General features: G+C 36.8%; 1 protein-coding gene across 1 annotated transcript in view; it reads right to left on the bottom strand.

Annotated features, from left to right (window-relative positions):
* Trps1 (transcriptional repressor GATA binding 1) overlaps positions 1–16,927 on the bottom strand; it is a 236,307-nt gene that overhangs the window by 184,446 nt on the left and 34,934 nt on the right. The window contains exon 2 of the mRNA XM_041637628.1: positions 7,987–8,915. Within this exon, the coding sequence (XP_041493562.1) occupies positions 7,987–8,913 (927 nt within the window). The 5' untranslated portion in view covers positions 8,914–8,915. The remainder of the gene's footprint in view (positions 1–7,986; positions 8,916–16,927) is intronic.

The following is a 16,927-nucleotide window of genomic DNA, read 5'->3' as shown; positions in this document are numbered from 1 at the left end:
AGAACTTCTGACCTACGTCACACACACACATACACACACATACACGCAGCACATGCCCACCACACACACTTGCTACACACACACACACCACATAAACATACACACCACACACATATGCAACACACACATACACACATACCACATACAAGTAGTTGGGTATGGTGGTACACACCTTTAATCCCAGCACTTGGGAGGCAGAGGGAGGCAGATTTATGAGAGTTCAAGAATAGCCTGGTCTATAGAGTGAGTTTCAGGACAGTCAAAGATACACAGGGAAACCAACCCTGTCAAAAATAAAAGAAATGGAATTTAAAATAAAGCCATGAAAAGATGGAAAATACACAGAGAACCTGAATACTGAATGTTATTATGCTGTCTCTGAATTGTTTGATAGCTGAAAAAGGAGGAACAGTTGCTAAACTACATTTGAATATAAATGTTGCTGGATTAATACAACATTTATATTCTGAAAATGCCCTGACTTCAAATTTTAAGTCAAAGGTGCATTATTCTGGAGAAGAGGTTTTGCTTTTGTTTCTATGGGAAATGAGAGACTGTGAATTCATTTGGGGCTAAGAAAAGTCATGTTTGACCAAGAAAGATCCCCTGAATATTCTCTGATAGAAGCAGATGGCCCAGATGATCCAACATTTCAGAGGCCCTCTGTTGGAGTTTCCTCTGTGTTCTACATCCAGAACAGCCTCAAGATGGCTGGTTGAGATGATCAAGCCTCGCAGAATATTTCAGTCAAGACTTGGTCATAATTCTAAATTTTCTTTAGGTCCCCATAAGATTATCAGCATGTCCAATCAGCATGAAATAGCCTAGAAAACTATGCCCACATTCCCCTCAAATGGATTATGGATGTTTGTCTCTGTTTAGAGTATTGGTTTCAAGTTGTGGATAATGGTCAGGAAAAAAGCTATACAAAGGAGATTAGATTCAGAGTTCTTGTTTAGAAAAGAAAAAAAAATGGGGAAGTACTGTAGGACAATGGTCTTGTACCCTATAAATATTTGTCACTTTTATTGGTTTAATGAAATACTGATTGGCCAATAGCCAGGCAAGAAGTATAGGCAGGGCTACCAGAATAGGAGAATTCTGGGAAGAGGAAAAGCTCAATTTGCAGTCATCACCCAGAAACAGAGGAAGTGAGATGAGAATGCCTCACTGATAAAGGATACCAAGCCATGTGAGTAACATAGACAAGAATTATGTGTTAATGTAAGATGTAAGAGTTAATTGATGATAAGCCTGACCTAATAGGCCAACCAGTTTATAATTAATGTAGGCCTCTGTGTGTTTCTTTGGGACCACACAGGTGGGACAGAAACCTCTGTCAATACATACACACCACACACATACACACATGCTACAAATATACACACCACACATACACACACACCACACCACACAGAATATATTCTTTCAAAAAGAAAACAACCTGAATTAACTTAATAAACATAATTAAAATTGATGCAACAAGAATAAAGAATAGCAGAACAATCTTTCAACTGTTTGAGGTAAGATAATAGCAGAAATCTAAAGCAAAGCCCGGATACCCAGCCTTGACTCACTAAAATGGAACGATGAATGAAAAATGGCAAATAAAGCTCTGATTACTTCAGTTTACATATATTGACTGAGAAATAAAAATGGGATGTCAAAGTAGGACTGCCCACGAGGTGGAAAACCATCATTTCTCTTGGGATTCCTGGGCTACTGAATACATGAGAGAATCCTAGTGATCTTTAAACCTGTGCCTACCATGAGAAAAAAAGGGGTGCTGGACAGGCAGGGTATCTCAATTCTTCAGCTACACACAGCATCCCACACTTTTCTCACTTGCAGAACCCAGTGAAATCACAAAGCTCGCAGCAAGGGGATGGCATGCAGCTTGCTCAAATTAAACTCTCTAAAGGCGTTTCTGCTTTGGTTTTCTGCTTCCACACTCATCCCCATTCCTAATGTAGGCAGAAGGTGGAAGCTTAATTGCACGGCCTTGGAGAACTTGATTGGGAAGCAAGTGCCTCTCCTTATCATTAGTCTTCACAGGCATACCAACTGACTTGTGCTCGGTAAGGAGAGGAGAAGACAACTCTCGCACGATCTCGCATATCATCCTTTCTTAAAACAGAGACCTGTGAATGGAGACTGTGAAAGAAAACAACTGAATACAGGACCCATCCCTTCATTTGGGAAGAACGCTGAAGTCTTAATTGAGAAAGTCAAAATGTCTCCTGTACCTACTCTGTCACTGCTAGTGTCTGTGGCAAAAGAATCAGTGAAAATGAATTACAGTAATTAAAAAAAAGAGAGAGACAAAGCGACACATTTAATTTCCTTTTCAGTGGTTTCAATTATAAGCCCAGTAAATTTCAATAAAGCAGCATCATACCGCATGGATTAGATAACACATAATCTCAAAGTGATCTCACTTAAAATGATTCAGCATGAGGATCAAAGAGCCCACCTCGCTATTGGGCTTGTCTCCCACTCTTTTCTATTTGTAGTAAACGCAGTTTCCCTCTGGGAAGCAGTGTATCGCAGTAGTTACGCAGCCAGGCTTCTGCAGCCTATCTATCATGATTTACACCCTATCAACCCTACTTGTGCAATTCTCTGCTCGTGGGCATGGTACTTTAATCCTTCTATGCCTGTTTCCTCTTTCCTTCTAATGGACATAATGGTAGTGTCTACTTCAAGGGTTTTTATGAAGATGAGTTGATTGATGCACATAAAGAACTCAGGGACACATCAGTACATAAGAAAACCTTAATAAATGCTAGCTATTATTACATGCAAATCTAACACTGTGGGAGGGAGGCTCTGCGCAATGTTTATTATGTAAACTTAAAGATGATGAAAGAAGAGTAGATCAACTTAAAAATACTGTAAGCATAAATGCTGCATTTGGTGCTCAATAAAAATGAAAATTTGAGGGTCTGAAAGGGCAGAATATATTTGCTAAGATTGGAAGTCATAGGATTAATAAGATGTCACTAAGTGTTTGGTCTAATGATTCTCAGCATAAAGAAAATCAGAAAATGAAATGTTACTGCTTTCTCTCTCCAAACTTCCGTCTGGTTGGGGTACTCGCTGTAGATCCTGCAACAGCTGCAAGTTTCCTGGAATTACAGTGGCCCAAGGAAGGAAAATCACTCAATAATCTGCCGACTTGATATAGTTAGCAGAGAAGGCCATTTGGGAGATAAAACTTTTATTAAGAGTTGGATGAGTCTAAATTTGATTGGATGCACTGATAATTATGGTTTTTTTATTCTAAACATTCTGCCTTGAAAGAAACACTATTCTAGAAAATTTTACTCATTCTTTAAATGATAACAAACAAACCAAAAAATCAGAGCGGAGTAGACATTTATCATAGCACTCCTATGTTAGCACAGCCAAATGTAGATTTAACTGCCACACAGGTAAATGGATTAGTTAGAATGGTCAAACTTCTCCTGCGGGCGGGGGGGGGGGTGCTTACATTATCCAGCTCAGCCATCTCCACTGATGAAAATAACCTGGTAAATGCCAGAGCTTTGCTTTGCTTTATGGCCTTGGGGTGAGCATATGTTTTATTTTGCACACTTTATTACTTGTTAAAGAGATACAGCCCGAAAATGAGTCTGGATTCACATGTCAAGTATTCTGTACACCATAGACAGTCTGGATTGATTAAAGTCTCATTCACCAGTTTTTTTCTAAAATGCAATAGTCCTTAAACTTGGAGAAACAAAGAAACAGAACCTGCTAAGATCTACAACTTCCCTTATGCTCCAGATCAAAGGAAACTGCAAAGCAAAAAATAAATATTTGGAAGTAAAATTCAAGACAAGTCAAAATAAACCACAATGAGATTAATGGTCCCCGGTGTTTTGTTTTTGTTTTTTCTTTTACTATTTTAATCAAAATTGTAATTCCAGCATTCAGTTGAACACACATATATGTTAAAAAATATATAGAGCCCCTATGGTTAAATGTGCTGAAAATATAAAAACAAAGGGCAGTTTCCTATCACTTAAATCTGCTCTTCCTGTTTCTAACATGACATATTGTACAACTGGGATAAAAATAATTACAAAGCAGGAATGCAGTACTCCTGGTTCAGACAGAAGAGACTCCTTGGTAAGTTAAGAAAGGGGTCCTTCCAGTAAATGTAGGGTTTCACTAAAGGCCAAAAAGAAGGTTCCAAATGGAACCCAGTAGCTACTTTCATGGAGTCTTGAATAATGCAGAAGGACAGAAAAGATCAGCTAACATGGGAAGGTCTTGTGTGCATCTTGAGCTTTTATCAACGTGGAATAGTGTAAACACTTTCCCGTGGGAAGCACAACTTGACAGCGCTCCTAATTTTATAACCTGATCTGAGAGCTAAAAGCTCCCCCATAAAGATGATGCAAACGCCCTAATGCACAGCACATTAAGCCCTAATGAAACAGCAGAGTCGGCGTGGTTAATGCAGGCCTCCATTCAGAGAAGGTTTAAATATAAGCATAATAAAGCAGATTAAAAAGAAAGAGGCTGTAATTACTTTTTAAAGAACTCAATCTCTTGTCCTATTATTGGTCTACTTGCGAGCCTCAAAGGCTGAATACAGATAGTAAAAATTACATGAGGCTTCCCAATCATGCCATATCCATTATTTTCAAATATGTAGGGAAAAAAAAAGAACCCTGATAAAACACAGAATGTGTGGGGGGTGAAACACTGGAATCCAGCAGCCTTATCCGTTCAAGTAGCTCAGTGTTAGCCATTACCTTCTTTTGCTTTTTGTTGTTGTTACTTATGTATGTATTCATTTGAATATTTGTTTTTTGGTGTTCATTGGATTCAATTGTTTTAAGTTTGGGTTGAGGTGAATCATTTTTTTATTTTTTATTTTTCCATAAAAGGATTATCTCTTTTCTGTTCGCAGGGCTATGCACATTGCTGTATGGTATTGGATCTCATGAATTCCTCAGACCTAGAAAAGATAGTTGTGATTCTATAGTGGTCGCTGCAGGTGGTCTTTGCCTATTCCTGGTTCACTGTCTACAGAAAAATTGTAAGAAAATCTTTTTGACATTATTTTTACAAAAATAACCATAATTCCTTGGCCAGTTCTTTAACTACCATTTACATGAATGTGAAATTGTCGTATAATAGCTGTGCTATTGGATTTTCAAATGTTCCCCCAGATAGCATACACTTTTGGTTTATAAAGTATATATTAAAATCTAAGACACTGCTTAAATTACTCTATCTTCCAAACTGGCTATCTTGTATTTGTAGTTAAGTTGGTTCGATTTCTATGAAACCATCATGTCAAACCAAACCATAGATTAAAGCCACATAGTCCTCTGACTTTTTTCCTCTTTCCTTTTTCTTGATCTAGAGGGATATAAAACTATCATTAACAACCAACAGCTCTGAGCATTTCCTAAAAGCCAATTTAATTGAAAAAGATTAATGAATTGTTCATCCATTTCTATAATTGACTTAAATTGTGTAGTTCAGTAAATGATTCCTGAAATTGTTCATAATACTGTTGTCTAGGAAAATATTTTATCAGAATATATACAAGCTATTAACTCATAACATGCATTTGGTATATGGATGAATAGATATACATATTTCATATGAAACTCTGCATTTAAAAATTCACTAGTTAGTATTTTAGCTCAGGAAGTTTTAACCAACACAATTCAAGGGTCTAAAAAAAGAACTACTAAAGAGCATTTCTGCGGCATAAAAACATTAGAGAAAAGAATATTCAAAACATTGCTTCATTAATGAGAATATGTAGGAGTATATGAGTATATGGTTTGTGGTCCAGCATGGACTAATTAGTTATTTATCTTCAGGCATGCTTTTGCATCAATATCAGGTATGTAGCTCAAACCATATATGTTCAAAATCATCATTGGTCTATAATGTACTTGGTTCTCTCTTCACAAAATGAGGTTATGTTTCTTTAGATCTGGCCCCAAACCCATTCATGTCTTTGAAATAACCGCCCACTTTTCCCATGGATTGTTTTAATCTACTCGTAGCAGCACCAGTTCTCTTCGAATGAAGACGAAAATAAAAGAATTCTACCCAGATCACCTTCCTGTCCATGGGGTCCTCTCACTTTCCTTCTTTGCTGCGTGCAGAGCGGGGATGCAGTGCACAGCCCAGTCCACGATCAGCTGTTTTATTTCCAAACTCAGATAGCTCGCACATCTGTTTCATTTCCCAAATCACTGCCCAGGAAAAGTGTTCCACCCAAACATAAACTTTACTATAAATAACTAAGAACTTAACAAATAACTATTTGGGGGAAATGGAAGTGTGTTTAAAAATCTGAATTCTTCCAAACCCTAGGCCTTAGTAATCTTTTTAGAGCCTTCCTGACAGCCGGGATCAGCTTCCCTCAGAAGTTGTCCCCAGAGTGAACAAATTGAAACTGCCGGAAATCCAGGTATTAACATCATATTACTTGCTAATTATAAAACACCATTTCACACAGTGACATTATGCACTTCCAACCCTTTTATCTAAAACACGTATTTGCTTTCCAAATCAGAGTTTGACAGCAGAGTCTATCTGACATAAGACAGTGAAATGATCTTTAATAAGACAGGAGCTCAAAGCATGTAGCTTCCCTGCATAATAACTATGTTGCCTTAATTTGCAGCTCCACAGAAATAGTTCTATTTGCAGAAATTCAGTGAGCAAATGGAAACTTTAAAGATGAAACTGCCTTCTTAAGTTTTCTCCATAACTCCTTTGAAATGGCCGTGGCCAGCCTGACACTGGAAGGACTCAGAATTTCTATCTATTACCTTCATACAAATATTGCAAAACAGTTTTCTGCCTATCCTCTGTAATTCCTTTCTATGCCTTTCTTATCGACACTAGGTCAGTAGAAAGCATAGGAATGAAGTGCCGTGGATAGGAACCTGAGAAAAATGAATGTTAAGAGGCGTCACTGGTAAAATAAGTGCTAAGGGAATTCAGCAGTCCAGTGGTACTTTTGAAAAGTCATAGATAAGGAGAGCATTTAACATCCCATGCTTTTTGATCTTCCTGGCTCAATAAGTCAATAAGATTTATAGAATGTAACAAAACCTAAGACTCTTTGTTGGACTGGCCATGAGCTTCAACGGAGCTTAAATCCCCAAGATTAAATTAAAATTAAATACTGAATTTCTTCACATTCACTTTCATGTTTCTTTCAAATTAAAAATATTACACATTAGGGCTTTTCATACCTATGATGTCAATTGATGGTAGAAAAATAGATGAAAACAGTGTACGGGTTTCAATAAAAGTGTAAGCCTAAATCACTACTAACTGCTTTCATAAATGACTGCCATTCTCCTTAAGTGGAGAAAAGAATGCCTTCGTGGCTACTTCAAAGTCATTCTGAGCACTCTATGACTTACAGTCTCACTGAGGTTTTCAATCAATGCAAAATGTTGCTTCCAAATATTCATATGCAATTATTTTGATCTATCAAGAGTATATCTCCGTCATCGTCAATATGACCCAAACCTAATTAGACTAACTATAAAATCAAGTCCTACTCTAAGGCACAAGAAAGACTGACCCAGGAGGAAGATTATAGGAGGAGCCTGAGAGTCTGAAACTAGAACAAGGCAATGACTTATGATTATGTATGTGTATTCATAGACCTCTACGATGGTTGGAAGGCAGAAAACACCCAACTATCAAGAAGTAGATCAAGAAATATGAGCTTTAGTTAATTCCATGAGAAGATTTTTTTTTTCCAAATCCACTAGGAATTCTGGATTTTTTTCACCCCCACAATGAGAAGGTCGAGTCAACTCTGAATACATATTTGAATGAAGCCGCAATAAAATATGCATATCTTTTCTATAGGGTGTAAAATTTTCTTATCTGGGCCCTCTCTTTAAACATAAAACTATGAATTCACATTTCATCACTAACTCCTTGTTTCTTCTCCTAGAAATCACAAGAGAAAACACGAACCTGTACATCATAGGTGCCGTTTAGTAAAGCGGGCCGTGAGGGGCTGATGTCCTGCAGCACACCCGGAATCACAGAGCGGTTGACCTTCTGGAAGTCTTTGGAATGGCTGAACTGAACCATGTTATGGAGGGCTAGGATTTTGCTGTCCAGCTCAGCATCCTGCCTGGTGCGATTATGCAGTCCTAGGTGATACTTTCGGAAGTGCTTAATCAGATCTGTGGGGTCATTGCCATAGTAACCGTATCCACAGATATTGCATTTAAAGTCCTGAAGCTCTGGAGACAGAGGTGCCGGGTCTGGGTTGTCATTCACCAGTAAGTCAGTTTTAGGTTTACTCAGTCTTACACCCCCATCTGAAGGCACTTGTGGGTTTTTTGAGGCCACGGAAACCGGGCTCAAACCTTGACAATTGGCCTGACTACTCTGCACTGGCCCTGTTTCCTCGGTAGCCTTTGGTGACATTTTATGCTCTTCTTTTGTCTCCAATGAATCCCCTGATGGGGTGCAGGCCATATCTTGAGGGTCATCTGCCTCTGCTCTTTGAGGAGACTTCAAGGGCTCGCAGACTCCCCCAGCAGCTGGAGATGAGAAAGCCAACATATTTCTGTCTGTTACCTCATCATGCGGGAAGGAGGCAAGGTTTCCTCCCTTACTCGGGCTATCATAATTGAAGCCAGCCTTCTCACTCAGGCCTGAGATTTGCAAGTCCTTCTTACTGCTAGGAGATGGATCTTGGCCATGCGCGCTGGGCTCCTCTTTCGTGTTCAGTTCTGCAGCATCGCTGTGATCTGTATTTTCTGACATCTGATCTGCAGAAAACTCTTTGTCCTTTGCAGACACCTTGCTTTCTGTAGCTATTGGCTCCGGGGTGTGACCCTCGCCTTCACTAGCAACGTTTCTCAGAGGGGGGTTCTTTTTCCGGACCATATCTGTGAACACATGGGGAAAAGAAAGGAGCATGGTTATTTGAAGATTACAGACAGGTAGCCCATTCTGGGGTCTTCTACTTAGGCAACTCAAAGGCTAAGGTACACAACAAAATAGTTCCCCTAAGGGAGGAAAAAAGCATCAAAAATGTCAGAATAAAAAAGGACAGAGAGGCAAATAGATAAAAGCAAATAATATTTGATATTTTAACACAAAGACTGGATGAACTATTCTTTTAAAACATGCTATGAATATTAAAAGACTCATTATTATCCACACTATTAATTATTCCTACCCTCTTATTTTTTGCCTAATTTCCTTATATTCAATTTTTGTCAATGGTAAGTTCACATATATTTATAGATGCTATAGATTTTATATATACAGATATGCTATGGTTATAGAACATACATATACAAGTTTAACTTTACAAAACACAGGCTGCATGCTTGCTTCCATGAAAAAAATGTAAATAAATATGGATATAATTACTACAATGGAATAGTGTCACACTAATAAGAATATAGTTTCAAATGAATAGATTCATGTCAAAATGGCACAGACATTCATGTTATGAACTGAGTGAAAACTGCCTATGTACATAAAGGGGATAATAAACATTTCTGCTCAGCCCTACCAAGAATTTCTTGGGTACCATCCTGGAGATTGGGAGCAGGGCTGGGAATGCCCTACAGTAGCAAGTCAGGTTTCACCAGGACTCTGCATGCTAAACCCTTGGGTTTTCACCTAGAGAACAGTATGGAAGCTGATAAAGGTCACTGTCTCTCTGAGACTGAAATGGCAAGATCTTAGCAGTTTATAGTGGCTTTCTTCCCACACCAGCTCTATTGTGCCTTGGGACTTTGTAATATCAGTGGTTAAAGTCAAAATGAGACCTTAAGTGATAAATACCTATACAAAGATGTAGTTGTAAGAACCGTAACAATCTTGAGAAATGAAGAGTGTCCTACTAATTAAAGACCGAGGCCAGCCTGGTCTACAAGAGCTAGTTCCAGGAAGGCTCCAAAAAGTTACAGAGAAACCCTGTCTCGAAAAAAAACAAAAAACAAAGCAAAAAAAAAAAAAAAAAAGTAAAGACCATATTAACAAAAGCCGGTTGAGCATGGGGCTCAACCTTTGTTCTTTAAGCTTCCAGCTGAAAAACTCAAGAGTTGCCTAAGCAAGTCCTCAAAATGTCTCTCTGAAAATTCTACCTGCTACTCTCTAGTAAAACAAGTTTCCTTTATTATGAGCGGGCTCTGCTGTAAGGGCCAGTTCAGTAGTGAGATATACCACAGCTAGGGAAAAGAGCTGGAAAGGTCCAGTGGAAAAGCCTTGCTTAGCTCTTTTCCTCTGCAAGTCTTCAGTATGCAGCAGGATCGCACTGGCCTGAGAGGCATGGGTGGACTTTTGCTTCCAAGAAGTTCTAGTTACACCAGTTTGTTGGAAAATGAATCACCGAACAAGATAATGTACTAGATGTGTAAATAATCCTTGCTGGGTGCTATTCCATTTTAGTAACTAATGTCAAAGTCAGTACAGCAGTCCCTTAAAAACTACAGTGCTGTCTTTAAGAACCAGTAATATCATTCATTAAATGGCCATATAAATCCCCTCCATTGAATAAGAAAAATAGGTAATAAGGTATAAACTCAAGAGAAAATGTCAGTCAAGGGGCAATGTTAACTCATGGGATGGAGGAGGAATGTGGAACTTTCCTTGCCAACCCATGAGAGCCTCAAGTAAAAGAAGCTAGGTGCCTTCTTTATAACTCAAGACACAAGTTAACTAGGCTTTTGCAATGTTTATTGTTTTTGTAGACAACATTTAAGGGCACCTGTATTTGTCTATTGGATGAGGCTTTGGTAGCCTTGGGTGGACATGTGAAAAACTACAGGGCAATTTTCCTGGTAGCTAACCTAGGGGGAAATTTGAAGGGAAAAAGTAAGAATCTAAGAAATCAGTCAAGGATTAAACTATAAACATAAACAGAACACATGCTGTTTTATACCAGGCATAATAGCAGGTGTTTGTGGTACCAAGAATTAGGAATCCTGAAAGAAGATCCCCTGAAGCCAGGAGTTCTAGGCAAACTGTGGACCTCAGGGAGACATACACCTCAAAGGGGTGTGTGTGTGTGTGTGTGTGTGTGTGTGTGTGTGTGTGTATGTCTTTCTGTGCGTGCATTTATGTATGTGTTTACAAATTTAAAGAAAAACATATGAGGTATGGATACCTTTATATGTGTTTGTATGTATTTATGAACTTATATTTAAACTTGACATAGAAGAGAGGATGTTCATAATATAAGTTGTTCCTACATGTTACAGCACATAAATAATATTGGTTTGGGAGGCACCTCTTGCCTCATCTTCTAAAATTCTGAATTATTTCGCCACTGCACACAATCTCATCTGTATCAAACACAATACAGTCTTTCTTTGGCCAAGTGCTTAAAAACCATAACGTTTGGGTTTCAACCTTTTTGCTTAATATACCTTCATTCTAACAGTGACTGACTGAAACAATATAAATGAGGTTACCCAAAACTATAGGAAATTATGTATGAAAATCAGAATGTCTAAAGAAATCATAATCTGATTCATTAAGCTTAGCCATCTATCAAAATGAAAGGTGAATGGTTTATGCCCATATATTAATGTCAAAGTGATTGGTAAAAAAAATGGCAAGAGAATAAAGATAAAATACTTAAAAGTAAATTGATCTAAATACATTCATATTGAAGTAAAAAGTCATTTTTCAGAAGAAAAAAATGTTTTAGATCTCAGTTGATTTATCATTATCTTGAAGAAATGTAGCAGGTCAAAGGTTAAAAATCACTCCACCCGCATCATTAGCTCCTGAGGAAAAATATGCAATTTAATTAAATTATTATCTTCAAAAATTTTAGTTCCTCCTTCCACCCATGAACAGACCTTCAGAAAGAGGATGACTCACTGATGCCTTATGTTTAACAGAGTCCTTAATAATATACATTGCAAAGAACGTTAAACTGCTAAAACTTCAAAGAAAAATCAGAGAGGTCATTTGGGTTTTATATTGAGCTGTAGGGGGTAGGGGGCATGTTCGTTTCAGTTGCTGTTCAAAAAAATGTAGTTAATTTATTTGAGTATACTTTGAAGTAGTTATAGAAATTTTTTTACTGGAATTATATCATCATAATTTTTCAGAGTGACATATTATGTAAATATAAGCACATTTGCAATACTTCTGAGTGGAAGCAACTCCCCTCTCAAGTCATAAGTTAGATAACACAAGACTATAGCCACCCGCCAGTTATTATCTCTAAGACAAATAACAGATTGCACTATGTTTTACTGTGTGCCAAGAACTTTTCCAGTGAACATTCTCCCGTGAAAAAAATAGATCACATACTTGTAAGACCATACCCAGCATTGACTTCATAAGGCATGTGGGTGGCTTTAGACTACTTTCTGCAAGTAATAATTCTATTAGTCAACTCTCAGGAAGCTAATTGTCTTAGAAGATGGCACTAGGAACATTTTGAGAGCTCATCTGTATATCTGTACAACAAACAACACAAAAAAAGATTCTCTTCTTAAATGTATATTATTTAAGAAGAGCATGTGTATGTTACATGCTTGAACATATCACACCTAAAATACGTCAGCACACCAGCACCCTGGGCTGGTAAGAAAGACATCAGATAAAAGCCCAAGCAGACCAGGGTAGAAGCCTTTTCTTTCTAGGTTTTAACAATGCAGCCACAGAAGGAGAGTGATGCAGAATATTATGGGACAATTTAGTTTCCAACAGATTGAAATACTGGTGAGATTATTCAAACTCTGAAACCACCTCAGCCCTGAGGACTGTCACACTTACCAATGTTAGGTGGTTAGGGGATCTAAATTTGTTCACACCAGCAATGATTTTTCTAGAGGGACTTGGAAAATCATTAAAATGCACAATCATATGAATGAAGGTCAGTCATCAGTTAGGACGATTTTACTTGAAAAATTTGTCATTCTACTCCATAGCAATATCCCTTTTTCAAGCAAAAAGAGCAAAAAATTCAAATTATTAGTTAAAACAGATCCACACTATAAAACATTTTTAGGTAATGAGGCTAATAGAGGAAGTGGTCAGAAGAAATCAAAATCCTTCATTTACAACTTCACCATAATTGAGCAATGAAGAACTACAACATACTAGCAGAATGTTAAACATTGTCTATATTTACAGCATTTTCCATGCACATGAACACACATCTCCTTAATAAAATCATCTAACCCAACTGCCAAGATATTAAACAGTATGCCAGGCTTCTCCAAATTGTTCTAAGATATAAGATATCATTGTTGCAAAAATCCTAAGTTTAACCCTCAACTAATATTTCATTTTCAATTAGAAAAATAAAATTAAAAAATATTCTTAGAGCTCACAGTTATTTAAAATAGAATAGAATAATGCAGTGTATTATAGTATCACTTGATTAGCGCAGTGGAAATATTTAACATTGCAAGTTAAGCCACAATACTCTTTATTTCAATGATTAAAATGGTTAAATATCTTAACGAATCTTCTTCGTTAAGACTGAATCTTTTTCTCAAGGTGGCTACTTCACAGACACAGGAAACAATATCTTCTGTTATCTAGACAATATATACTCTCCACTAATGAATTTATATGCACATATGCAAACATAGCTACATGCTCACAAATATATACATTCATAAAATGTATTATGAAATGCTTTTACTCCAGCTAGCCATGTAATCAATAATCAAACTGCCTAAAAAGAGAAACCAATTTTTGGAGAAATTGAAAAAGAAACTAAACTCAAACTAAGCATGATGAAAACTAGAATTTGTTCCCATTGAATGAGAAACTATTAGGAATCAAAGGATTAAAGTGTATGCTCTTTGTATTGCTTTGGCTTCAGACAAACAAAGAAAAGAAAACAGTAGAAGGAAGATTGGGAAGGAAGTCATCTGTCCAGTTTTAGCTGTGATCAGAAGGGCCTAGTGGTTTAAGGTGAACTCCTCCTATTTTCTGAACCTTTCACCTCTACAAGGTAAGAATTTAATTAATTTTCAGTTTCCCCTGGCTTTGTGACTATAATGACCCTGGTAAGAGCATTTTAATTTTACCTTTAAAATACCTTTGTCCAATTTCTTTAAAAGATGATGAAATATAAAACCACTAACAACCAAAGGTGTCCTAAACCACCACACACAGAAACGCCCTTCACTGAATGATTGAAACCTTTAACCATTCATATACCTAGTGTCATTTGTGAGCCAAACACAGCAAGTATGATTTAATTTATACTCTTTATCATTAAACTCAAAAAAAAAGAAAACTATGTGCTTAAAAATCAAGTGAAACAGCCGGGCGGTGGTGGCGCACGCCTTTAATCCCAGCACTCGGGAGGCAGAGGCAGGCGGATCTCTGTGAGTTCGAGACCAGCCTGGTCTACAAAGCTAGTTCCAGGACAGGTTCCAAAGCCACAGAGAAACCCTGTCTCGAAAAACCAAAAAAAAAAAAAATCAAGTGAAACAATTTTAAGGGATCTTCTCTTTGAATAGCTTTCTAAAGGTCATTTCATGCATGTACTATGTCTGTGTGTGTGCGTACATGTATATATCCTATACACCCACATACACATACACACACACACACACACACACACACACACACATATTCTCAAAAACACTGGAAAAGTTAAGGGGGATTAGATTATGTAATCTGACTTCAGTCTGGAATCTTGTGTATGAGTTATACTATAAGTAGCACTATGGATTTTCATAACATATAATACCACATGACTTGTTCTTTTTGTTTTCCAGATAATAAAACTTTCAAGTGCTTGAAATCAAAGTTAAACACTAGAAAGAAATCATCATGCTCTAATCTTTACTAAAAATATATTTTATACCATGCTTGCTTATGTCACAAGCATAAAGTACAAAGTTATTAAATTAATTACACATTTCTTGGAGCTTTTATAAAAAAAAATAAAAGGAGCAAACAAAGAATAAAATGTTCCTTTTGATCGAAAGTATCCCACAAAGAATCTAGAGAATTAAGCAACTGATAGCAAAATAAAAGGGAGGTCACGTCTTGGACCTATAGCAAACTAGATAGCTTCCATATGAACATGGGAAGTTTCTTCTTTATGGAACATATGTGTCTGCTCATTGGTTTTGGGGGGAGAAACACTTGAATCCTGTCTACTCCATATATACAGATCAAAATCAGACTGCTTAAGTGAACTATAAAATGCAATAGACATTGTTACATTGTTTATCCAATTCACAAACCCAAGCATTACTGAGGGAGTTTAAATGTTTTCTATTTCTTCAGATTCCAGGGCAAGACTTCAATGGTAATTTTTTTTTCTTGAAAAAAAAAAAGAAAAGAAAAAAAGAGCTTCCAATTTCCTAAACTCTATGTCAGATCTGGTCCTTTGCTATCCATTCCTGTTTAATTTGGGCATCGAATCATCCGATCTTTAAGATTCCTGAATCTTTAAAAGTATTTGGGGATATTTTAAATCCTTTTGAGATTCAAATACCATAATATTTAAACATATCACATTAAATAAATATCTTATTAATTCAAAGCAAAATAATGCAAAATGATTACTTCCAATAACACACTTCCAACATAAAGTCTATTAATAACCAGCTGAACACTAGAGCTCACCTAGACCTCTCTGAGATAAAATGCACACCCTTCACACAACCTCTTTCAATAACTTTTGATGCTAGACCAAACAAATATTTTAGGCTATTGTTTCATAATCCTATGTTCTCCATACTTTAAATATATCATTGCAGAAGTATTAGTCTAGGTTAAAGGACATCATGAAATAAGTTAGCAATAATGTTATACATGTAAAAAGGAGTCTTCATATATGCATATTATAGAAAAATTTACATTATTTCACCATTGAGAAGACACTTAATGAGCAGTTATTTTTTCTTCAAGATTTATAATAGAAGCTTGTCTATAAAATATATCTAAAACACTAAAACTTACATTATTTTCACTAAGTGATAAATTAAAGAACAAATATGTATCTTGGAGTGTCAAAATCAGAAACAAATCATTCTCATTTCAAAACAAATGAGAGGGAAATTCATTAATTCTATTGATTTTTAAGAGATCACAATTTCATTAAGTATTTCAAATATTAAAATTTGTTTTACACACACACATCCCCCCCCCCTTTTTTTTTCTCAAAGAAAACAAAAATGTCTCTATGATCGGGAAACTCTGTTAACCAATCACAGTGAATTGGGGTTAACCAATCATTTCTGGTGAAAATCATTGATTCAACACCTGATAAAGTGATTCACATACACAGAATACACAGTGTGCATGTGTGTAGCATAGTGACTCTAAAGGATGCATGCATGGTGACTCTAATGAATGCATGAGTGGTGATTCTAATAAATGCATGCATGGTGATTCTAATGGATGCATGCATGGTGGCTCTACTGAATGCATGCATGGTGGTCTAATAGATGCATGCATGGTGATTCTAATGAATGCATGCATGGTGACTCTGATGGATGCATGTATGGTGACTCTAATAGATGCATGCATGGTGATTCTAATGGATGCATGCATGTTGACTCTGATGAAAGCATACTATGTAGAGAACATACTTCACTGTGACTGCTCAGGCTTCAATACACTCTGAAGCCAGGGCAAGGATTTTGATATTATTATTATTGATTTATTTTCTTTGTTTTAAAGGAGTATCAGGCTAAATACAAGGTTTAAAGATACACCGACAATTTGTACTGCCAATATCCTGTGTATACGGGTGTTGTATATATAAGCAGGTGAGAGACAGAAAAACGTTTTTCTCTCCAAGAAGGGAAGTAAGCTGTGCCTTCATATGCAACAGTCCTTCCTCATGAAACTGAGAAGTAACTTAGGAACCACTGAGCTCATTCTTACCAAACAATAGGAAGTAGTTTAAAAAGCCTGCACCCATCTAAGGACAAATGGCCTAAAG

This window comes from Microtus oregoni, unplaced genomic scaffold (assembly GCF_018167655.1).
Source record: "Microtus oregoni isolate MIOR12 unplaced genomic scaffold, Mior012 000053F_ref0000044, whole genome shotgun sequence".
Taxonomy (NCBI): Eukaryota; Metazoa; Chordata; class Mammalia; order Rodentia; family Cricetidae; genus Microtus; species Microtus oregoni.
The sequence above is the reverse complement of the archived record's forward strand: the minus strand, read 5'-3'. Positions and strand labels throughout refer to the sequence as shown.